At 35.1% G+C, this 26,925-nt stretch overlaps 1 protein-coding gene across 3 annotated transcripts in view; it reads left to right on the top strand.

Annotated features, from left to right (window-relative positions):
* Window positions 1–26,925, top strand: part of LOC124366137 (ejaculatory bulb-specific protein 3-like) — a 101,491-nt gene that overhangs the window by 45,588 nt on the left and 28,978 nt on the right. The window contains exon 1 of one of the 3 annotated variants that reach the window (XM_046822443.1): window positions 2,609–2,869. The exons of 1 other annotated variant lie outside the window; for it this stretch is intronic. Coding sequence is in view for 1 of the 2 variants with exons in the window: in XM_046822441.1 (XP_046678397.1) it covers window positions 24,293–24,300 (8 nt within the window). In the remaining variant the exon portion in view is untranslated. Of the gene's footprint in view, window positions 1–2,608; window positions 2,870–24,158; window positions 24,301–26,925 lie in introns of those variants that run through there. One more of the 3 variants, XM_046822441.1, reaches the window with a different exon arrangement.

Here is a 26,925-nt window from a genome sequence, read left to right as displayed (position 1 = left end):
GAGAATGATGTTCCATAAAAAAAACTGGACTCAACGGTTTTTCAGAAGTATTGATGACATTTGCCATGCGAAGGAGAAAACGTTTTGGCATTGTTTCATTTCTCAGATTAAAACATAACTGCCTGCATTAAATCTTATCTTTCAAATCGGTGGCAGTGTGGAAGGGTGGCTGTCGAATTAACTGACTAGAGAATGTTCGCATGTGGTGTGCCGCAGGGTACAATACTGGGACCTTTTCTATTTTTATTTTCGTAATTGACATTGGTACATTACTTGCATTCATTAGAATCACATGTACGTTGATGATTTGATAATTTACGCTCACTGTGGGGTCCGTGATCTACGCACAACAATACGCAACGTAAACCCTGACATTCAAAAACTTGTGGAATAGACAACAAAACACGGACTGAAGCTTAATGAAAACAAACTCACGACTTCAGAACTTTATAGATACAAATAATGTGCCCAAAATCATTGTGAACAACGTGTCTTCCATACTGCGACAAAGTAAAATATATGGGTTTGATAATGAACTCTACTCTTGGATATCGTACACTTACTTAAGAGTATGCATAACCTTTTACTAGAACGTGTGAAACTTTTACTGGTAAAAACACTGATTGTTCCTAATTTTTCATATTGTATCTCTGTAATCAATTATATGAGTCGCTAACAATTTTCAATGATACCAAATTACTGATTATGTTTTGTATTTGATATAAGATGTGACAATTATATCGCGCATATTTATATTCTAAATTATTTTAGAAAATTTTATTAGCTTTGGAGAACCTAGATATCTGGCTGACTAATTCAAATTTATTTCTGAAACAAGCGTAAGAGAGACAAGAATGGCCTCATCAATGCTTCTTATTCCTCGCCACCGAACCTCAACTTAAGTTGTGTCAAAACCGGTTTGAAGCCTTACTGAAAGATCGATTGCAAGTAAAGATGTCAGCGACGGGTTATTAGGGGTAGGTCTTGGAGGATGAATGTAGTGGTAACGAATGTGTGTATGAATGAGTTAACCTCTATGGAATTTTTAATGAAACCTTTATTACATAATTAATTATGTTTTCCCCAAATATTGTATCAGTTTTACTTGACTTAAGAAACGTTATTATTATGTTAGAGTTTTTTAAGACAGGGCGTTATGACCCTAAATCCGCCTTTTCGAACAATACGCTGCAAATAAAGTCATTTGTCAGAAATGACCTAAGTATCGATATAATTGATTTGGCTAAAAGTGTCTTGCCCTTTGGGGCTATTACGAAGAGGATCATTTAATGAAGTGAAGCTCCTTATAATGATTATATGAAGTGAGCAAAACCACTTCAGGAAATGAACTGCTAATCTGGATTGTGTGGCCAGTAATAGATAAATTAATAACATCGTCTTTTGTCAGTTCGGGTTGCATATGTGCTGGTACATCTAGATACTGATTCATAATAGTTTGATAGCTTTAATATTTTTACAAACTCTATTATGTGAACTTCACTGTTGCAAATAAGCCATCCAACTTGGGAATAAATGGTTTTCAGGAAGACAATCACGGAATATTCCAGAATTATCACGAACTTCATGGTGAGAAAATGGCTTTCATATACCTCATTCTTTGAAAAAGAAGTCATAACTGACTTTTCAGTTCCAAAATGGATTTAAACTGTTGAAGTCACCATTGTCAACAGCTAATTTGAATGAACGGTTGATGCCTTGTGATAAATCGAATACTTTTTGTTAGTGATTGGCCTAACTCACACTTGATAACTGATAGTGTATTTGGAATGAATCTGTCATTTTTTGAAAAAAGCTGTGTAAATTTTAGTTCTAAGAATATTATCTATTCGGCTAGAAATCGAGAACACCAAACACCAGATTCTAATTAAAAAAGATAGATGTTGTTGAGTTTGAATTTTAATTAAATGCTTGCTGTATGCTTCGTTTTAATCTTAAGTGAAACCAATCTGTATTCAAACCTACATCACCACGCTTATTACATATTCGAAGAATTGAAACATTCCCTGATTTTGGAGATAAATCACGTCTTTTCAAACAACTGAAATAAAATTACCCTCGCCACCACAATAACCACCAGTTATCTAAATATCTGACACATCTACCTACTTTCTTTACGACAATAATAGTATCAATTTATTATGCATTATTAGTATCACATTCCAGACATGATCAGCCAGAACAATATTTAAATTACCGTGAAGAAATGATTTAAAAGTGTGTCCAAAAATATCAATACTCTGTATTTACATTGTATTTATATGTTAGAATAAGAACATGTCTTTCAGCTACATGATTTAGCAAATACCAATAACTGTAGGATAATATGCAAAGGAAAGATAACATCAAAATCAAAAAGTCTTAGAAGAGGTTTTTTATAACAAAAATTTTATTCACGAGAAGAATATTAGGGTAGACAATAAATGATTATATTAAGTAAAGAAGAGTAAAGTTTCAGGAATTTAAAAATAAAATTGTAGGATCTAATAGAAAATGTTTTTACTACAAGTGAAAAGGAACATAAATTGCAGATGAAAAAGTTAAATTTTCGCCTAAACCTACGCAAATCTTGAGTGATCCACCATATAAAGCAAGATGAGATCCTTCTTAAAACTAAACTGGCTGTAGTTTATAGTTTATGCCGCGTGGAATGTATTTGTGCTTTGTGTCGGCCAGTGACGACGCCACATACAGCTACAGTGGAGGTGCAAGTATGGCGTGGTGTAGACCTACATCAATATGTATGTGACCCGTGGCTTGGCCCACCTTCCGCTGGCTTGTCAAGTCATCCTGCATCAAGGCAGGCTAGGCCTACTGTCTGCTACACCTGTGCTATTGTGGCTTTTCCGCTGTAAGTATACATTTGCTAAGGAACCAGACCGGCTCAACAATGCTGAAAATTTGGAATCCTCATAACAGCGTAGAAAATAGGAAATTTTACTTAATTTCAAACTCTAGGGAAGATGTGCGCCCATAAGCCGGCCATGTCACATTTTTACTTCACGTTTTCTTTTCTCGAGAGCTACTTAATGATCGTGTACTAAAGAAATGTCTACTGCTTATAAAAAATATACAGGATGAATAAAAGTCAGTACTCCCCCCCCCCCTATTTTTGTCTAAAGTTAATATAAGGAGATATCGTTTGGGTAGTGGTGCAATGTGGAAAAGAATTTTTATTTGATGATTTTGAAAATTTGTTGTGTCCCCCAAAATTGCGGGGTTTTTGGGGTCAACTCAAAAACTTCAAACGTAAACCTTCCTCATTTTGAAGAGCATTGAAACACTTAAAGAATGGTGAAAACCAGAGATCGCTATCTCTTTCCCATCTAAAATAATAAGTCGTCAAAGTTTCAATAAAGTCTACATTAATTTTCTTTGGGTAAATTTACTGTCGTAGTCACTCATTGTAAATAAACTGCTTATCAGTGTATTTTCTAATCTTCACTGGATCCTTCATCATTGGATTCCTAACTGATTCAGAACACAAACAACCAATAAACTGGTTTCCACTAAGAACCAAAACTAACCTAACTTTACCTAAAGAAGATTAGTGTAATTGTAGACTTTTTCTACACATAAAAATGAGCCAAAATCTTCAAACTAAGGTACGTCCTAAAACTTGGTCTTTGGTCTATGGTCAAGGAAGAAACTTGAGAATTGTATTAATCTTTGGTAGACTTTTGGAAAATAAAATATTTACAAAATCCTTTTACCCGTTTCAAAATGGCGAATATTATAATTATTCCATCAAAATAACTCAAACCCGACTAACGTCCGAATATGCTTGTCTTGTTTCGTTTTAACTAGGAAAAGCACATACTGCACAAAAACAATATTTTTTTAAAGTTCAAAATTATTAAAATAATGACATACGTCCATCCCTTAAAGAATTAGATCAAACTTCACAATATCCCATCAACAATAAAACTCCTAGATAACATTTATTTTTTATTCACAAAAGGAAAAATCTGTAAAAGCCCAAAATTTCAAAAGTGCAAGAAACGCAGTCTAGAAGACCCGGATGTTTGCAACAGTGCGACCAATGCCGATGCCATCAACCTCACCGTTATCTCTGCAACTTGTCTCGAAATCCCGGGTCTCAGCAGGGGTCTCACCGCCCTCTGGATGTGAATGAGGTTGTTCTTGTCAAGCGCGATGAAAGTAGTCACATCGTTCGGGCTTGTGACGAAGATTATTTCGATCCTGAGTGTACATATGTTATGTTTATTGAAGAACAACTCAGGGGAGGGTTTACAGTAAGCCACTTAGTTGACGGACTTGGATATTTAGTGAGGTTCATCTTCAGGAAAGCGGTGTGTGGTCTTATGGTGAAATTTGTACTAATCGCCTCCAATACAAAGTTTCACACTTTCTCTATAACTGGAGTGATCCTGAGTAGTGACTACGTTCCGTTCATAATAAATAAGGTATTAATGTTCTTGTTTGTTGCTTTAATGTTGTTGTTTGTTGCCACTAGCGCAGTGTAGCGGGTACAACGGTTATCGCAAATAATCGGATAAGCAACGTCGAGCGTGGCTGCTGCTTGGATGGGTGACTGCTGAGTGATCCTGTCCTTGCAAACATCTCGCCTGGCAAGGCGTTTGTTGTGTTTCGGAAGTCACCTAAGTCACCTTTAACCCGTTGGTCCCCAGGTTAGGTGTTAGAGAGGGCCTCTTAGCCCTAACTTCGTCTGGTAAAATAAGACATCTTTACTTTACTTGACAGTTTTATTATATTTTCGTCGATTTTTATGACATTTTACTTTACAATTCTTTTATGGCCGCTATTTGAAACTACTAACTATATATGTTTTTATTTCACCTATCGTTATATTTTAATAAGACATACAAACTTGAAAATTTACAATGTCTTAACTAAACCGTCAGTAATAATTTATTTTATAAAAACGTTCAAAACCAAGCGAAATAGACCATAGCGTCAGAGGAACTGTATACTGTATTTCTACCTATTGAAACCGTATCCCAGAAAATTACCCCATATTTTTTAAATACCCTGTATAATAGTACTCAGAGCAATAAAATAACATTATTTGACTATAATTGAATATTCAATGGTAAAGTATATAAACATAAACAATTAACATAGTTAAATTACTCTACCCTATTGTAAATCTTTTTAGGTGGTGATTCTAATTTATTTAGCTTCTCGTAGTACTTAAAATTAATAAAAACATATGTTTTTGTTTAAAAGAAAAACAAAATAATTATCCAATCCCCAAAATAATTTAAATTGTTTGAGAATGATAGATGACATGATTATCTGGAAACTTCCATTTTAAACTCAAAATAATTGACTAAAACAAAGAAGTCTATCTCCAAGATTATTCTTCAATTTCCTGAAATTTTTAAAACGTGATTTAATAACAGTGTAATTCTTGAGTGTGTGAACATTGGGTACTTACGGAATGTTTTACGGACAAGTACCCAATGATTTTTCATTTCTGTTTCATTACGAGTGCATCGAAGAAATTTTGAACTTTTACTAAAGTGGATGAGAGATGGTTTAAAAAATACTTAAAATAAACGTGAAGCAACAATCATGACATAATGAAATGCTTTGTTTGCCTGAGCGTTAGTGAAGCCTATTACTTAAGATAGAGGGGGGATTTCATTTGTGTTTCTCTGTCTGGACGCATGATATCTCTCGAATGAATAGACTATAGATTTGAAATTTCGCACGAAGCTTCATTTATATATAAACAACATCGAGTTCGATAATAGTGCATGTCCCCCTTAGGGTTTACTTGATCGTTAGGAAGCAATTTATATTGATCTTGTGAATGACCATGATTGGAATGATAAAATCGTAGAATAATTCAATTAGGAAACTGAGTAAAATCTTGTAACATTTTAGCACATACCCGCAAGATATTTCGAATAATATTTAATTTGTTTAAGTTTTAGATAAAATTTAATTTGTAAATGTACATGAAGTTCTAAGATGGTGCATGTCTCATGTGCTATCCATAGGATTTGGCTAAGCATCATTGAAGCCTATTTCTCTCTGTATCTCTTAGGGTATAAAAAGTTATTTTCTTTATCAATTTGTTTGTCTGTCAGTACGAAGGACATCTTGAGAATAAAAGGCATTATAGACAAAAAACTTTACATGAAATTTCAGCGTAGTATGGCCTGATACTTATATCTTGTAATAAATTCTAAACAGCAGTAATTTATACATTGGGTTTGATTACGTGTAAATTTCAAGCTCTTCTGTGTTATAGGAATGCGTTGAAAATTGCATACAATTCTGATGAAATAATTACGTAAATTATATAATGATGTAACCAGCAAACCTTACATAATGACTGCTATTTATTCACTGCATGAGAACACCTTTTATCTTACAGAACGCAATATGTCTGAGAGGAGAATTAAATACTATTTATTGTAATTAAGGCTTTTTAGATGTGCATAAAATCACTGATCTTTAAAACAGAAATAAAGAATTGTCACATTTTTGTAGTTGAAACTTAGCTGCAAAATGTGCTGTGATTTTGCTCTTATATTCTACTATAATTGTTAAGATTTCTTTAAAAGTATGAACTATATATTATGTATATTTTAAGAATCAGTAGCACGATTGTGTAAAATACCGTGAAATAAAATAATTTTCACTATAATGAGAAAACAGTGACACATATTATCCATTTGCACGAGGTTTTCTACTATTGTAACTTTAATTAAAGCAAAAACTATAACAAAACACGTAGTTTTATAGCAAGTGCAAGTGGTTCATGAAATGTTAAACTAGAGTAGTAGTTTTGTGATTAAAAAAGTGTTGATTTCTCGGAAACTATAAGCTACTTTTACTACAACCATGTTGCCATGTTCATGGGATAGTCAGGTGATCTCCCCTTAAAATGTTATTGGTGACTTATGAAACGCCCTTTCTAAACTGACCTTTAACTGAAATTGTGCATAAAGCTTCATTTCTATATGAGGAACAATGAGTTCGATGATGAGTGACATGTAACTCCATGTAATTTGGCTGAGCAGTAGCGAATATTTTACATTAGGCTTATGTGCCAATGGCATCGAGAAAATAGAAGAATAAATAAATTTGTAATCAAAATCAATACACCCATAAACGATTCAAACATGTGACATTAACTAAACCTATTCAAACACATGCAACATCATTGTATAGTAACTTGGAGTGCGGACTTTTATTATTTCAAAGTGTTATAAACCCCATTTTAATGAAAAAAACTTTGAATGTATCGTGTAGCAAGATATTGCAAGAAGGATTTTATACGTAAACTTTAAATTTTGGATGGAACTTCTTTTCTACAATAATGAGTCCTATAATGCATCATTTTCGTGTTAACTTTTTGTTTGTATGATTGTCTGTGTGTGTATATATCCGCAGAACATCTCGAGAATGATATCATCTATAATATTTGAAATTAGGTGTGGCGTACTTCTTGTTTTATAACAGGTAGATTTTAATCCTGTTATGAAAGCACATCGCTTAAATTTGTATTTGTTACATCTAAATAGTAATGTAGTAGAAATAGTATTGTAATTTATTACAAAAATCAATAATCAATCTAATTTAGTTGATTTTATATCAAACCTTTAAAATGGTTGTGATATTAACGTTAAATTATGGGTGTGAATGTTGAGCTTAGCTCTAGTTCACCTTGCTCTTAGTGCAGCATATGGAATCTGATGCACATAGAATCAACCATAGCTACGTTATGTGTAGAACACTCAGTTAATCCATCGTGCTTAGAGATCGTAGAGCACTCAATTTTTCACCTGAAAAGAACATAAGAATACGTCTTTACCTAGATTGCTCTATATTTTGTTTTTGCTTTTTTGTCGACATTTTTGGATACCAGAAGTCAAGTCTGCGACAGCGTTAGATTCCAGACGCTGCACTAAGAGGAAGGTGAACTGGAGCTAACCTCAACATTCACATTGAATCAACCCTTCCCATCATAGTTACTTGATGATGTTGTGAATATGTTCTCTAATTTGTATTTTTAATATTCGTAAAACTGTGATATACAGCTATAATAATTTATCCATCATTTACCCACACCAATCACAGAGTAATTTATTACTCCTTGTCTGTATTGTTAGGACTTTACCTAGCCATAGAGAACGAAGCGTGTTTTCTCAACACAAGTGGTACAACAGTACGTGGAAAGTTACAACGATTGTCTACTGTTAGTGTAAACGTGCGGTGAACGTTATCAGGCGGCAAGGCGCGGTGGGCAGCGGCAGACACTGTTATCGCTGCTGTTATCAGTACGTCCAAAGTCGCCGATAGCGGTCATCCGGTCACCGAACAACTAATGTCATCACGCACGTATTCCTTTACAAGTAACAGATTACTTTGTGGATTATCAATACTGGCTGAGCGTTAGCGAAGTCTCTCACTCGAGGTACTGGAAAAAGTTATTTTCCTGTCTATATGCTCAACATTTCAAGAACTAATTGACCTATAGACTTGAAATTATAGGCAACTTTGAGGTTTATGATGGTGAATGTCAACACATGAGATTTGGCTGAGCGTTAGCGAAGCCTCTCACTCGTGGTACTGGAAAAATGTTGTTTTCCTGTTTATTCGCTCGACATTTCAAGAACTAATTGACCTATAAACTTGAAATTATAGGCAAAATAGAGTTTAATGGTGTTGAACGTCACTCCATTAGATTTGGCTGAGCGTTAGCGAAGCCTATCACTCGAGTTACTGGAAAAAAGTCATTTTCCTGTCTATCCGGACGACATTTCAAAAATTAATTACCTATGAACTTGAAATTATAGGCAACATAGTGTTTTATGATGGTGAATGTCACTCCATGAGATTTGGCTGAGCGTTAGCCAACATGTTTTAAATTGGTTTACCAAGATTGCAACGAGGAAATCACAGAATACATAAATGTGTAAACAAACTAAGCACAATCATGTGGTTTGTTTAACTTGGAACATAGTAAAACATGTTGGCTAACTATCCTTCTTATATCTCAAGGAATATGTAGTCTTTAGATTTTAAATTTTGTATGAAACTTTAGTTCTGCATAGACAAGGATGAGTCCTAGGTGGAGCAATGGTGCACGTCTATCCATGGGATTTCGCTGAGCGTCATCGAAACCTATTACTCAGTAGACTGGAAGAATTTCTCTTTTGTCTGCCGGGGAAAGTTAAAAAAATTCTTTTCTAGATTACAGTCTGTCTGTCTGCAGGACATCTTTAGAATGAAATGAGCAGTACGCTGGAAATTTCATTTGCAACCTGAGCGAAGCTTCTTTACTTGCAAAGTCTTGTTTAAGATATTTTTTGTACTTTTCTGATATTGTGGAAAAGAATAATTTATCTTGGTGATCTAGTATTAGATTCTTCTTAATAGTTAGGAACTTGGAGCAGTCACTTTCCTATAATAATTTGAATTTATTTATTCTTAATCAGGTCATCAAAATTAATTTGTTTATTTTCACGTTTATTTGATTAAATCATAATATTGGTAAGGAAATTTAGCTTTTTCAGTTGCTATAATATCTTTCATACAAAAGAGAAACAAATAAGATAACATTTTGATCAGTGAAGGGTTTCTGTATCTATCAGAAAATTAAAACTGTAATGTAATCAAAATAATGTTTTTAATTTATAACTATGTCTTCCCCTTTCCCCAAACCAAAAATAAATTATTTCACCACTATAAATTATTTAACTTTCATTTAACAAGTGTCAAACGTAATATATAATTAATTCATAAATATCTTTAAACATTTATTGTTTTCCAAACCGTATTTGTTTGATTTCAGGTCATAATATTACTTGTACCTCAGTAATTATAACGCAAAAATACTAGTGCATCAAATACAGCAGTTTTATTTTTTTACAGCAAATTTAGCTCTATTGGATCTATAAAGTTCGGATTTATAATGCCTGAGGCAGCCTTATATGGATACAATTACATGGACTAATATTATTGTTACTTACTTATGTAAATTTATATCAAATCGTGACTTTTCAAATACAGTATAGGTTTAACTCGCCACCTATATTACATAAAAATGGCTGCTAAAATAATACACAACACGGAAATGTAATTTAAGAATTTCTTTAGCGAATAAATAAAACCAGCCACAGTAGGATTAAATAATTGGAGCTAGTAAAATAAAAGGGATTGTGTGTGGTTAATTTGGTAACTAACATTGATAGAAAAACCGCCAAGAAGCCAACCGTGATAAGAGTGAAGTTTCTGGACGCCTTCACTTATTTTGTACACTAAAACTACACAGCTTTGTGCCTCAATTGCAGCTCGATTGTCATCAGGCACTAACAAACATGTATACAAGTGAAACAGATCGTTTTAGGACTGCAGTCTCTGCGACTGTAATTACATAAAAAACTAAGTTAAATAGTCCTCAAATTTTGTTTTTTACAAATAAGCAAACCCAAGACTGTCATTACAATTAGGTGATTGATACACCCTATGTTATACACTTTTTATTATCAGAGAAAATATCATTTTTTTTTATTCGTGTAATAGCTTAAACTTCATAAAAGTGTAAATGTCCTCATAGCTCCTTGTATTTTATACACTTGAATAAATTATCTATGTATTGCGTGCGTAACATTTGTATTTTAATTTAACCAGTCCTTGTTTGGCTGAGCGATAGCGAAGCCTATCAATCAAGGGGATGAAGAAATTGTATTTTTCTGTCCGCACTATTTCAGGAAAATTAACAGGGTTTGAAATGTTGCATGACGCTTTATTTCTATGCAAGGGAACATCGAGTTTTATGATGGTGTATGTCACTCTATGGGATTTGTCTGAGCGTTAGCGAACATTTTGTATATTGTCTTTATGGGTAACCGTGATGGTAACGAGAAAATACCAGAATGAATACGTTTTTAATCAGACCGGACAAAATCATGTGTAATTTTAACATGTGAAATAAAATGTACCCTAGCAGTAACTATTCATAACACTTTAAATTATCATTAACACCGTATTTCTGCACAGATAAGAGTGAGCTCTATGATGGCGCATGTACATACGTGACATTTGGCTGAGCGTATTTGAAGCCTATAACACGATAGGATGGTAGAATTTTTCTTTTGCTGTCGGGGAGATTTTACTGTACGTCTGTTCGCAGGGCATCTAAAGAATGAAATGAGCTTATAGACTTCAAATTTTAAATGCAACTTCAACGCATACTGTTACACAACACGTGACGTATTCTTTATTAACGTATTCCTAGTAAATACAGATAGAAAGAAAATGCAAATTAGGAACTAGGAATACTTAATTAAAGTATTGATTAATTCCTCGTAATTTAGCAATGGTTAATTTAGATTAAGTTGAATGAGTTAAGTATAATTTTTCTAATATTAGTCGTGTATTTCAAATTTGGGTGTGCTATACTGATAGTTTGTTGAACTTTCTAGCAAAGAACCACGTGTACATTTAATGTAATCACACATTTTAACCAGAAACCGAGAGAAATATAAACTAGAATATCGATGATCGATGGAAAACGTAGTTTTGATAAAAATAAATTTAGGGATGTTTCAGCTGTAATGGGTTTAACCAAACACTAGAGTTTACATAATCAGCCGAAATCTGGAGATTATAATTCCTTTCGAGAGGCAGGCCTTTATGAAGTTTAAGACTTTCATTAGATCTGCATAGGATCAGCAGTCAAAGTGGTACAAAACTCTGGGGTTTAACTAAATTCCAGATTTTACAGCACCAGCTAAACTCTGGAGGGTAACACTTCGTTTCGCGAGTCAGGGGTTTACAAAGTTCTAGAGTTTCGTTAGATCTGCACGGGATTAGCAGTCAGAGCGTTACAAAACTCTGGGGTTTAATTGAACTCCAGAGTTTACAGTATCAGCTAAATCCTGGAGATTAACACTTTGTTTCGCGAGTCAGGAGTTTACAAAGTTCTAGAGTTTCGTTAGATCTGCACGGGATTAGCAGTCAGAGCGTTACAAAACTCTGGAGTTTCACTAAACTTCAGGGTTTACAGCATCAGCTAAACTCTGGAGATTAACACTTCGTTTCGCGAGTCAGGGGTTTACAAAGTTCTAGAGTTTCGTTAGATCTGCACGGGATTAGCAGTCAGAGCGTTACAAAACTCAGGAGTTTCACTAAACTTCAGGGTTTACAGTATCAGCTAAATCCTGGAGATTAACACTTTGTTTCGCGAGTCAGGAGTTTACAAAGTTCTAGAGTTTCGTTAGATCTGCACGGGATTAGCAGTCAGAGCGTTACAAAACTCTGGAGTTTCACTAAACTTCAGGGTTTACAGCATCAGCTAAACTCTGGAGATGAACACTTCGTTTCGCGAGTCAGGAGTTTACAAAGTTCTAGAGTTTCGTTAGATCTGCACGGGATAGACAGTCTGTGCGTTTAAAACTCTGGGGTTTCGCTAAACTTCAGGGTTTACAGCATCAGCTAAACTCTGGAGATGAACACTTCGTTTCGCGAGTCAGGAGTTTACAAAGTTCTAGAGTTTCGTTAGATCTGCACGGGATAGGCAGTCTGTGCGTTTAAAACTCTGGGGTTTCGCTAAACTTCAGGGTTTACAGCATCAGCTAAACTCTGGAGATGAACACTTCGTTTCGCGAATCAGGAGTTTACAAAGTTCTAGAGTTTCGTTAGATCTGCACGGGATAGGCAGTCTGTGCGTTTAAAACTCTGGGGTTTCGCTAAACTTCAGGGTTTACAGCATCAGCTAAACTCTGGAGATGAACACTTCGTTTCGCGAATCAGGAGTTTACAAAGTTCTAGAGTTTCGTTAGATCTGCACGGGATAGGCAGTCTGTGCGTTTTAAACTCTGGGGTTTCGCTAAACTTCTGGGTTTTCAGCATCAGCTAAACTCTGGAGATGAACACTTCGTTTCGCGAGTCAGGGGTTTACAAAGTTCTAGAGTTTCGTTAGATCTGCACGGGATAGGCAGTCTGTGCGTTTAAAACTCTGGGGTTTCGCTAAACTTCAGGGTTTACAGCATCAGCTAAACTCTGGAGATGAACACTTCGTTTCGCGAATCAGGAGTGGCTTTCGTTAGGTTTGCATGGCTTCGTGACGAACATATAACATAAGAGTTTTACATCTCGAACAGTTTTCATGGTATTGATTACATGTAAATACCGTAAGGGATTCCCAAGAATTGGTAAAAGAAAAGCTAAAACAAGTTCAAACTTGTTACTCACCCTAAATGATCATGGATTGACACCAAAGAGTTTGGTATTGCCTGCAAAAAAGAATAGAACATTGAATTTGGAATAAAAATACTTGAGGAAAACTTTTTCCTCTAATTCTCTGAATTTTTAAATCAACAATATATCAAAATGTTTTGAAAAAAAAAACTCTTACCACCTTTTAACATTTTTAGTTAATTTTTGTTTGTTTTTTGGGTTATTTTTATTGTGTCTTGAAACAGTTGTACAACATAATATTCTACAAATAAAAATGTAAATAACATTTTTACTATTATATATTTGTTTTGTTAGTGTAGGAGCATGCATTTCTGGTTGTAATCAATTACATTTCTGACGCCACAGTTGAGTTTGCCTCTCCTAATGCCTCGATAAAGAGAATATATACGTTAGGGAAACCTACTTATGTTAAAAACCGTCTACGTCCCTTGGAATGTACCTCCGATCTAAGACATCCCCAGTGCCACAAGTTGAATTTGCCTTGTTGTCTAGATAAGGAATATATACATCTGTATTACTGAAACATCCTATGTCTACCGCCTTCTTATTAACGAAAGGTCGAAAGAATGTATTTTCCCACAGTTTAAATTCACTTCCTGTCTAATTTATTTATGGTGTCACAGTTGAGTTTGCCTTGTTGCCTCGATCAAGGTTTTGAAGGCCTGCTTCGGACAAAAAGCGTCAACTACCGGCCTTATTAGTAATCTACTTCCGGTCTAAGATATTTCAAGTGTCACAGTTCAGTTTGCCTTTTCATAACGACGAAAAAATATACATACTTACGTACGACTGAAAAGTTACTACGCTCTAAAAGTGTCTAGACTGTTTAAATTCACTTCCAGTCTAACTCGTTTACGAAGCCTCGTTTGTTTATTTTGTTGTCCCGTTCAAAAAGCACTGTAGTCAAAGCAGAAAGCATTTGAATCAAAAAGGTATTTTTAAGTTAATTTTTTTTTGAAAGTTTGTATACTTTTGATTAATTTGAACCCAAGTTGTTGAGACACGTTCGAGATAACGTTAGCGAGTGTTGCTGCGTTCATCAACATGAACAAGATGCTTCTGTCTGCATCTTCTTCATGTTGATGAACGTCCCCATCACGAAACATGGCAGACGGAGAACTGCAGTACATAATTACCTCAAGAATGTACAGGCAAAGTTAGCAATCCCGATTCTCTAAAACATTTCCCAAATGATTGTCTATCCTAATAATTGTATAAATTCGAAAGTGCCTTTGTTTTTTTTGTTTTGCTTTCATGTGTAAACTATTCAACCGAGTGTACTGAAATTGTACATGGACATTCTTAGGGTTCCTAGTATGAATGTAGGCCTATTCTTATTTCGAACATTCCCACGGGTTACGCTCCATTGGTCTCTAAAGCAGCGAAAAATCTCATCTAGATCTTTAAAATTGTGGAATATTAATTAAGAGATCACGTTAAATATAATCAAGTGTTCTATGTAAACGATTGCTTTATGACAGCAAAACTATATGTTTAAAAAATGTCTTTCTTTCTTCCTCTTGTTTAAAAAATGTAATCACTATTTTAAATTTGTGTACATTTATAGTGTGAAAGCATAGAGTACACTTGATACTTCTTATTTCAAGCTTTCCTAAAGTTGCACAGAGTAATAAAATATCCAGATAAAAAATTAAATGTTTTAGCAAAAATATATTTTTAACTGTACATTTGAGCAAATTTTAAATATTCAGTGTTCGGTTGATACTGTAATCATGCAGATACAAAAGACAAAGCTAATATCTAACTTTAACTATAAATTTAATAAAGACTGTTTGTTATAAAACCCATCTTAGTTGTCTTTTGACGGAAGTAGGCTTCTCAGACTTGTGTATGTACATACATTTTCTTGATCGGGGAACAAGGAAAATCAACTATGGAACAATAGATTCTAAGACCGGTGTAAATTAAAATGGCCAAAAATATACAGTTTGTGACAGATTTTCTCGACCGCAAGGTAAACTCTACATTTGCGTTGAAAATATGTCACTCGTACCAGAAGCGCTCATACACGTGCAAAGCCTACATAACATTGCGAGCGAAGCCGCTGGTAACTGCTAGTAATTCATATTTTCTATAATTCTGACAGTTGGAAACAGAACTTTGTTAAGTTTCTTGATGTATTGTATATACCTGAGGTTACCCCTGTACAAACCGCTTTAACGTTATCGCTCCTGGTCAATCATCTACCTAGAAATATTCCCAGAATCTTTATGAGCTTAGTCTCTTAAGAGAACGTCATCCACAAACACAGCAGGTCACATTGAATAGCATTCTCAAGAAGGAAAACCTATAGGATTTGACTGAGTTTTTACAAGTTCGCTTCATTGAAATACTTCATTGTGATCAATTTTATTAACTAACTAAGTAATTTCCTATAAATTATTGTATTGACTTTGTTTTCAATGGTTCTCCGAATCAATTTCCCGACCTAGATCAGAAATACAATAGGGCAAGAATCGCTATTTCGGACATTTAAATTTTGTTTGAAAGGTTTTTCATAATGTTTTCGCCCATGTGTCGATCCTTAAGGTGAGTAGTAAGCTAAAGTGCGGAAGAATCTTTACGCCATGTTTTTTTACTGGTGCACAATGTTTCATGATGTACACTGTCTTTGGACAGATGGAGAAATATTCAAGCACTATCTTTTAGCGCTGTCGACAGCACTTATGCAAAAAAGTTTCACAGCGCAAATGTTAAATCTGTTTTATTCCAAATCCAAATTGCTGTGGATTCAAAATTTCTTATTTGTGATAGGTTTCAAGTTGTTATATATCAGTTAATTTAACTTTGCTGAACACTAGAAGGATGCGTAGGAGACAACTTAAAGCAACATTTGAGAATTGAATATATGTGCCAGTGAAGGTAGTATTGTCAGTGAGCTGTGTATTCTACAAATTAAAGAAGTTCGTACTAATTAAGATAGCGTGTAAATAACAGCTAATGCGGGTGGCACCCCAAGGCACGGCAACTTGTCTCATAATTTAGGGAAATATTTTTCATAATAAACAAGTTTTTTTTTAAGTACAAGGGCTACTACTTATAACTTTTTAACCAGAATGTGGTCTTGTACGAGATATATTTAAAATAACTACCATAATGTATGAATTCATAACTTGTTAGAAATTTAGAAAACTATTACACATTCTCAATTATAGCCTACTTACGAAATCACGTTTTAGAAAACGCCAGCTTTCATAAAAGCTTTTACAACAACCAAAAATAATGTGTAGCAGCATGTGCTTTTTGTTCAAACACTTATTCTGAATGAGCTAACCGTGGTATTCTTGAAACAGCGATAACATAAAATAATCAGAATACAAATTATTACTGCGTGCATGGGATTTTTGCCCATTTGTATAAAATATTTTACTGTAGAGGAGCAAAATTGTAGATTTTGGTAAAGCAACGTAAAGTAAGACTCATTTAAAACATATGTTTACAATGTCACAGTTGCAGCATTTAAGTTCTTTTAATAGTATACTATCTGATTCATTACCCAAAGCCATTACGTCTCCCCCTCAACTGATATACACAGAAGCTATTTACTACCTCTAAACAAGAATTAAAGTGTTTAATGCCTAGTGGAACAAAATAAATTTGTCTCCTAAGTAGTGAAATAAAACAGCTGTTGCAACACTCCTAATAAACACAAACATTCTTTAACAGTTGTGCCTATGGTAGTACTTATTGCTAATATAATAATAGTGAGTGATTCAGGATTGAATACGATGTATCAATTAAAACTGTAGGTAGGTACGGAGAAAATTATTCTCAGTGGGAAAACAATTTTTGTCACCCTCGAGAGTATTGCTGCATCGAACCAGTCAAACTTCTCCCTCAGTGTGGCATAGTGGCAAACTCCCCCCTTGATACGTAAATAGCTTTTTCATTTGTATACAAAAAAAGCGATGAAATATAGAGTATGATGGCCACAGTAGTATTATAGCTGGCAACAGAGCCTTATTATGCCATTGTGGCTGCTGACCAAACGAGGAAAGGTAGGCCACGAAAGAAATCAGTCTGCGACGACCAATAGAATGACAGGCCCGCGCGACGTTGCCACTCAACAAGTCAACTGCCACCGAGCACGGCGCTACTGTTACAGCGGGGAAGAAGTTTGGCAACCTCGCTCAGTTGTCATTGGCTTCTCGAAGATCACGTCCCAAATAGGCTCCTCTCCCAGCTGCACTTTTTGGTGGTCTCTACTGTAGAATACACTCAAAATACTTATTGTGTATTACTCATATGAAACCTGACTACTTATTAAAAAGTCCACGCACTTTGAGCTTATATAATGAGAAATTAAAGAGAATTAGAGTACGTACAAGACGCAGTAAGATTCATAAAATCGTACAGAATTAGATGTCCAATAACTGCCGTATGGAAGAGTTTAGAATTCATACAACTATTAGTACTTGGTGAAGGATAGATGAAACAGGGTGTAGATGAACTGGGTAGAAAGGATTGCCAACAAAGAGGTTGGTGGATAGTTGTGACAGAAGACAAGGTTCATCATGGCTGTTGTAGCGTTGCAGGGTGATGGTAAGGTTCGTAAATAATTAATGCATGTCACCAACCAGTGCCTTTCTAAAGATTTGTTGTTACAACTATGCTTTTGGGTAAAATGTATCGTTATAGTAGTAGTAGTAATGCCAGGTATATTATTTTTAGATGTGGAGTTTGCGGCTTTTGTGGAGATTAGCCAGCTAAAAATTATATTTGTGGTGTTGGCTTAAGTAAGCAGCGTGTTTAACAATGCAACGCAGAATTGAAAGTTGAAACTGACTGACTTAAACTTGTCCTCGGTCTTTGTAAAGTTATTATTATAAAACACACACTGGGTTTTGGTCCTTTTTGATCAGGCGATTCTGTAAAGAACCTCGCTGTACCAATCTTTGTTCTTGTCACTTCTTTTTGATAGTCCGTAAGTACAGTCTTATCACAAACCCCATTTACAAAGTGTTTCGCTATATGTTCAGAAAAATTACACTTAAACTTCATTACACTAAAATTCAATATCAAGTGAAGACCTATTTAAGTTATCATCTCAAAAGTGCAGGTACTACACATTTTTGGCAAAATATTTGGAATACCAAATGATATCAAACAAACAATACAGTTCAGTCTATCTCTATTATAAGAGTCATAAGACAGACTATTACTACAGTATTTGATGTCAATAAATTTTAATGAACAAAAAGTACTCACTCTGCCGTACATCCGACCTGGATCTTTCACTTGCAGGGAAGCTAGCCTTTCAAAAGCATCATTATTCCTCTAATTTTTTCATCAATCTTTATTGATATTAAATTTTTTATGGAAATGCGAGAAGCCTTGTCAAGGAGTATATTTAACTGGCTCTCTTATTTTGAATGTAACAGGGAAGACTAATATTCTCTTTGTCAGGTGTAAGCTAATAGTAGGGTATTTTAATTTAATGGTCAATAATTGATCTACTCAGGAACTATTTATGTTGTGTCAAAAACCAAAGAGAATAGTCGGTTTGGGCTGAGCGGAGCTGTTCTTTGAGTCAAACCACGAATACCCAATTACCTTCTGGATTGACACGAAAATTGGGAATAATCGCTATTCTTACTAGACAAATTACATGACAGGTGTAAGCTAATTTGCTTGCTTTGCTTCACCTGTTGAAACAGTAGTTACTGCATGCCAATGCTAGGTGAAATGAGAGGGTAGTTGAGTTAATCCTGCTGTGTTGGCAGTCGTCTTGATTAATATCATAATTTAGCCCCATAAGAACAATGTTAAACTTAAAACACTTTTACGATCTTATTGTTCGTCGTAGAATAATGGGAATTAATTTCACTCCATAAGAACAATGTTAAACTTAAAACACTTTTACGATCTTATTGTTCGTCGTAGAATAATGGGAGGAATGACGCATCCAATCGCTTTTTTACATCTTTCAATTTTTTGTTCAGAATAAAAACAAATTTTTTTTGCACTTCATTGTTGAAATAATGAAAACGTATGCACTTAACAACAAAACTAAAAATTGTTTGAATGCGTATTAGTTATATCGTCTGCCATATCGCTACGATGAAAAATAACGTGCATGAGTTTAGACTTCGTTCATGAGGGGGGGGGGGACTAATGTTTACTTCAGCCGTACTCATGAAAATCTACTCAGCAACTTTTTTGATGAGCCAAAACCCAAATACTGGTCGATCTGCACTGAACGAAGCGGTTTGTTGTGAAACAACCATGAACCCCTAATTTTCCCATGGGTTCCTGCAGAAAATTGGCAATAGTAGTGATACCGTCCATAACTTGTCAGACGATGTTATTTTATGCATCTGGAAGCTTCATCTGTTGAAACAGTGAGTTTTCATGCTAGTAATGGTCAACAATTCGTCGTGCAATAGACATAGTGACGTAACTGCAAAAACATAACTTTTTAGCAGAGCTGGTCAAAAAAACACAACAACTCTTGAGCTTGTCTCTGCCCACATAAACAAACTAACATATTGATTTTTTCTACATATGCTTTAAGGTGTCAGTATTTATGTGTTGCTATTAAAAATTTAATTTGTTCTATTTTAATTTAAAAGGCTTTTAAGTAGATTCGACAGTATTTCTCGTAAATCAGTAAATGAAGACGATAGGCTAGTTCGTTTACGGCTATGTATTTTGTTATTTTTCAGCTTGTTGTATCAGACAAAATTACATTTTTTTCAAACAAAAACAATAAAAACATTATTTTAAAAATAATAAAAAAGAAAAACATGTTTTAACGTTACTTGCTGGTTTTTTGCGATATTAACTACTAAGCCTAACAGGTAATATACTGAAACCAATTAGCTTTTACTTTTCTATAGGTCATAATAAACATGATTTTACGAACAAAATGCTATTCATTATTGAAAAAAAAACATTACAATTTAAAAGTTGTGTTTTTTATTTTATATACATATAAAACCAGTTATAAACTAAAAAAGAAACATAAAGTAAAATAGTAAAACATAAACACAAGTAAGAGTAACAGGGATGCTACGGGAATATACTATGTAAGCCTACCTGCATTACAATAAAAACTATCAGGGAAGTGTAAGCTCATTACAAAACTACTACGTGTAATAGGGAGGTTACTACGATATATTACTTATTAATTTTATTTGAAAATCAGGAAAGTGTTCTTAAGAGCTCATTACAAAAACGAGTAACAACTATAATGAGGAATATGATAGCTATTTTATTTGTGCCACGTTCTTATAAAATTCCACGCTTTCTTCTCCCCTTAAATGATCAACGCCATCGATTCAGGCACTACCTATTTTGTGACAAATGGATGGCTTGGACTGAGGAGAATATTTTGATGTGGAACATCCATATACACCACAGAGTTCCCACGAATAAATTGCCCCAACAGTGAGACCGAAAGTGTAGTAGACGGGCTGGGGTGCCGTGGCGTGAGGGCTGTATGCTAAACAGGCTAATCTGACCTGATATCGCCGCGCCTAGCCGCCACTGTGGCCACGTCAATACCGCTGGTCGCCGCACTGGCCACTGCACGCTAGCGGGCTCGAGCTAGTCACGTCATTCACATTACATACAGTCACTAAAACATTAACCAGGCTATAAAATAGAATTTTGCTTTCTATTTTCTACTCCAAGAAATGAAATCATGACTGGCATATGGGTGATAAAGGCTGAGTCCGATCAAATTATTTTGTTAAAGCAGTACTGGACGACTTTGTTGGTTACAACATCCTAAAGGATGAGCCTTGTGTCTTGATGGATTCCTCACCATAAGTGTTGTAAATTCTTTTTGTTCCTCACCATAAGAATGCACTCTGTAATGTAATCTTAAAACATTACTGTTGAGTTTTTCTACTAAAGGATGGGGACTTGGGGCACCTTTGTTGGTATTTACTATTCACAATATCCTCTCTAACTTGTGACATGGTGAATTTCCCCAACAAATTAAAGATTCTTTAAAGCAATCTTACAACATTACTGACTTGATATAGGTCCCTCCTCAAGTTTGGTTTCTTATTAAAGGGTGGAGAATTTGGAGCAGATTTGTTGGTACTGTATTTGCAATGTATGTTACAAGACTAATAGTGAGTATTACCACAACGCTAACATGAGCCGAGTCTCTATTGGAATCACCTAGAGATTTTGGCGACATATGTCACAGGCTGCTCTGCAGCAACGTTTATGAGGATTAGCCTTGCTCATAGTCTGATAATGCTTACCTTGTGATGATCGCTAATGTGTTCCTGTATTCGCGGCCTTAATGGTAATGTCACCTCTGACCTCTCACCTCGTGTGTAGGAGTGCCACAGGGTTCTGTTCTGGGGCCGTAATTGTTCCTAGTACTCGACTAGTGGTATAATCTATGGTACTGTACTGCCATTCATATGGTATACCATTTAACGTATTCGATCTTGATTTTTCGTGCTATCGAATATTGGCTTCATGCGTTTGGTTACAGCTTAAGCTAGGAAACGGAACCGTTATTCATAGACTTAAAAATTATTGTATTTATGAAATAAATGTTTTGGAGCGTTATAAACTTGAAATCCTTTAAATCATACGCAATAATTAACTGTTCCGACACACACACACACACACACACACACACACACACACACACACACACACACACACACACACTTGTCATTTTTCATAACTATACGTACAAATGTAGACTAGACAACGAAAAATAATTTTAATAACATTAACATCCAGTTTTTCATAAAACCACGTGAGGAATTTTTCTTAAGAATAAAATGGAAATTTAGCCTCGTTAATTTGGGGAATATAACAATAGGAGGTTATTTAAAAGGTAAAAAATGTCAAACAATAAGTTTTCATCGTATTACATTTTTCTTACTTTGACAGATTTAAACCAATCGCCAGACACAAAATAATAGTTTATATTTGTTTATTTTATTTACATGTTACAAAACAGGTTTACCCAAATAATACGAGTATTACAGCAGTTCACAAAAATTCCATAACATACATCAGTGGCTTGAGTTATAAAGTCCTTACATATTACACTGTCTTCACTTCTGGCAGACAAATAATAATAAATACAACCTTTAAAAACTAGTTAATAAGAATAAATGTTTATAAAAAAACAATATAATAGTAATTAGTGTCATATAATAAAATAATATAGTAGCAATGTAATAAATATATTATAGTTCCAATTTAATAAATATAATATTATAGTAATAAATAAATACACACTAACCCACATAGAAAACAAAACAACCCAGGGAGCAACCTATGGAGAACGCTACGGATCTCAAGACAACAATGGCTTAATCTTTTCTTAAACATTCAAGCTGCCATGGTGAATGTGAATGTCGGACCCACCCAAGAGTATTGTATTATAAGACCTCATCATCCTTAACAGAGGAAAGAAAGCACGCCTCGCAGTGCATAAATCAACGTGAGATAATGTACGAGACTGAAAGTTTCCTCTTACAGCTAAAAGATTGTTATTTATGTGACCGAAATGGTTATTGTTTATAAATGTTCTGACGCGTTATGAACCGGGATACTTTTGTAATAATCATATTTAAACTAACTGCAAAAACCTCACAGACAGTTTTAAAGACAGAAAAGATAATAGATTTCACAGAGCTATAAAAAGATGTAAAAGGAGTAGCCCTACCATATTTCGAACGTGAAAGGGAACTCGAAGACGGAAAATCCAAGTGTGAAGAAGAGAGCTAAATGGTTTGCTGAGTGAGCATTAATGAATTCTTGGGACTGGAATACTTCATTTCTGTCCGTCTATCTGTTTGCCTGTCTGCCCGATCGACATCTCAAAAAAGAACTGATCTATAGACTTAAAAGTTTGCATTGAGCACTTCCATAAAGCCAACATCGAGTTTCATGATGGCGCAATTCACTCTATTACATTTGGCCGAGCGTTAGCAAACAGTTTTACATTGCAGTCTCCGGCATGGTGAGAAGTATTCAAATATGGAAGTAGTTAACAAGTATTATGTTGAATTTTGAGTTTAGCTTCAGTTCATCTTCCTTTTATTGCAGCGTTTAACGCTGTCTCAGACTTTACTCCTGGAATCTAGAGTCTGTTCGTCTGAATAGATCCAAAGAAAGTCGACGGCGAAGAAGCTCAAAACGAAACATTCAAATCGACATCAAAGACACCCATAAATAGTTGAAGTGGTAGTCTCATTGTCTCATCAGGTACACAATTGAGTGCACTACGATGTGATAGACACGATCTCTAAGCATGGTGGAGTAACCGAGTTTTCTACGCGTAACGTAGCTATGGTAAGAAGATTCAATTGAGTTTTGAGTTTAGCTCCAGTACACATTCCTTTTATTGCAGCGTCTGGTATCTGTCCAGGAGTCAAGTCTGAGACAACGTCAGATACCAGACGCTGCAATGAAAGAAAGGTAAACTGGAGCTAAACTCATAATTCAATTCAACCAACCCTTCCTAACATAGCTACGTTATGTGAGGTATAATGTATAATAATAATTAAAAATGTATAAGTACACTTTATTGAGAGTTAACAGCTCTATATTAGAAGATTGCCACTGCAATAACCTTCATTTATTGGCTGTAGTAATTCCGAATAAGACATTACTTAGGTTTTATCATAGTGCCTGAAAATGAATGTGACAATAATATGTGTGACTTTACCAATAAGTAAGGATGACAAAAAAACTGGTTCATATAGACTATTAGAAAAGGGATCACGAGTGTAGCGATAAAACAGATTAATTTTCAGTAAAATTCATCTAGAACTATTTGTTTGGATACATTACCACATGCAACAGTTACTGTAAAGATAGATAGTTACGTGTGATAATTACGAAAGGAAAAGCGAATTAGGCAGCGATTATGACCGACGTGAGTTATAGGCCTACTGATGACGCAAACTAAGTACTGACAGCGCCATCCATCGGACCCAGCATCTGTGCCTTCACCTACATTCATCAGCCAGGCCTGTGGCACAGTTCAGCTCCTTTCCTAGTTCGTTCTCGGAACAGAAAGCGGAGAGTTCCTTGTCACCTCTGTCCAACGTGGCCGATGAAAAGGTTTGTGGATTAGATTTATACAGCGTTTCAAGGATCGCGTGGATATGTTATATTGTGAGGGTATCGTACAAATAACTTGTCCCACTAGTGATTTCTTTACCTTATCGACCTATTAATGTTCTCCCTAAAGTATAAGCAGTCTGATTCACTTGAAGGAGACGCTCCAGAAGATTCTAGCCAATTTTGAGGACAAGGGTATATATGCCTGATTGTCCTGAAACCGAGAGGCGATTTGCATGGTATTAGCAGAAAATCTCGATTTTTTAATCGATGACAATATTTTCCCTGGGAAAAATCAACAAAAGGGTTAAAAATATGGCATGATAAATTTCCCCTAATTTGTTATTGTTTTAATAAATACACAATTTTTGAAACAAAACTCCAAGGCCTGAGCTTTAGGCTTAGTATTCCAAGATCAGAATAAGCTTGTGGAAATGAGCTTATCCTAGACTTAATATTTAAACTTGAAAGACCATTTTCTTTAGACTGTAGATAATTCCAAGCTTGGAACAAGCTAATTAGCTGGAAATGTTAGTCTTTGAACCAGGCTATGTTCCCAGATCTTATTTCAAAGCTTACCTGCTCAGCGAAATAAGTTTGTAGCAAATTAAAAGCAAAGCTTACTGTGCTGCTTGGGTTCACTTCTTGCATTTGATGCTCCCTCCAGGTGATTTATAAGAGCTAAAAAAATCACGAATTGATTTCTCAATCAAATCTTCCTTGGGGTCATTTACTATAACGACCGGTGTGTCAAATAAATAGCGAGCGATCGTCACGCCGTTTGTGCACGATCACGATTGTCCCTTGTCATGGACGATGGTATTCTAAAAGTGAGAATTTGCCATTAGATTCAGTACTCCCTACCGATCGGAAATCCTTTGCCCTGGCCATGCATAAAACTACTAAGCGGCGAGATAGGGTATGTTGCTAATAATTTTAGTAGCTTTCTACAACCTGCACTGTTAATATTAGTCCAAATTTCCTTTCAGCCAAAACCAAAAGGTCAAGTGAGATTTTTGGCTTCAGCTCGTGTTAAATCTTCCAAGCATACGAATTGTTTTCTGATGTCCGACTTTATTAGACCTATACCAGGTAACCTTTGATCTACCCCTGTCGATAACAGGGTAGCTATCAAAAGAAATTCTAAGAACTTGATTTCTAAACAGCAGAAATCAAGTTCTTAGTAGACGTGTCCAATTGGACCGAGTTAAAAATCCTACGTATCCTCGAAAAACACCTAATCTTGTGTTCACCAAAATTCTATTCTTGGTTCTGCTTGATGCTTGGTAGGCTTACTGAATACAGGTTTTAATATAAAATCGAACCCTTCGCAGTTTCTTTGCTCAGTTGGAAACCTCTACAAGGCTGTGAAAAATAATGCGGAGAATGCTAAGTAAAATTAATGGGAAGCCGAACTTGTTTTCCGCAGAAACGAGATCAATCCCAGATCTCAGTAACACCAAATAGATTTTCAAAATTACTCAAATGTTTTAACGCTCTGGAAACCAAATGGGGCAGAAAACGTAACAACACTTTGCTACGGTAAATGTTTATGGAACTTGTCAAAAATAAAAAACAATTCCCAATTTAATTATTCTTCATTAAGGAGTTTTCCGTTCTGAAATCTTAATAAATACATTTACAATTTAACAATCTCCACATTAGATGTGTATGGCGAAGTGGGGAAGTGGATTAAACACAGCATAAGTTTCTTAACGTAATTTTTATTCCATATTCATTTTCACTACACAATGGGACTATCAGTAATTTCAGGTTACGGTCAGGGACATATCCGAAGGTGAATCACATTCTGATGTCTCTTCCATATAAACTCTGCATGTGGAAATGAAAAAGATTCATTTTAGTCTTCGAGTGCAGTATTAAAATTTCGCTTCCAGTGACGTAGGCGAATGAGTTCTTCCGGTTAGCAGCGGTTGTTCAGGATAGATTTAAACCTGTGGATTTGTAGAGATATGACGTCAGCAAGCTGACTTTGATGACGAGCTGTTCACGGAAAGGTGACAGCAGTGGTGGACGAGATACCGGTGACAGGGATGATGACTGTGAGAGACGGGTATGCGTACCCTGACTTCCCGGTCCGTTACGCTATGCACAGTTTAAAACCTCAGGTGGCGTAATTTCGATGATGCACATAATAGCAACAAAGCCTTACTGCATTCACTTTCACTTCTCCTCGACAATTGACTGTCGTCTAACTAGAGCAAATCACTGTTATGTTGGCAATGATTAAAATGTTTATTATTAAGTATTTATTTCATGCGTTAAAGAAATCGACGTATCGTAATGTGGTAATCCACAGTGGAATTTTCAGTTCCTATTAGTATTAAGTTCTTAGCAGTATTCACATTAGTTCTTATTAGTAAATCTAATCACGATTTGCGATCGCCGCTTGAACACCTCATGTCTTATTACTTTAAGTCTATTGTTACTGCAGTACCAGTATTTGGCTTTTAATCCGAGGTTTTAAGGCCTCTGAAAACCTAATTATCGTTTAGAGGCATTATTCCTTAACATCAAAATAAGTTGAACTATAACCAAAATTCAGAATACGTTTTATTTGATCCGTTATTTCAACTCTTTTTATTCAAAGTTGCAAATCAATTT

The sequence above is a fragment of the Homalodisca vitripennis genome, chromosome 7 (genome assembly GCF_021130785.1).
Source record: "Homalodisca vitripennis isolate AUS2020 chromosome 7, UT_GWSS_2.1, whole genome shotgun sequence".
NCBI lineage: Eukaryota > Metazoa > Arthropoda > Insecta > Hemiptera > Cicadellidae > Homalodisca > Homalodisca vitripennis.
This window is presented reverse-complemented; position numbering and strand designations above follow the sequence as displayed.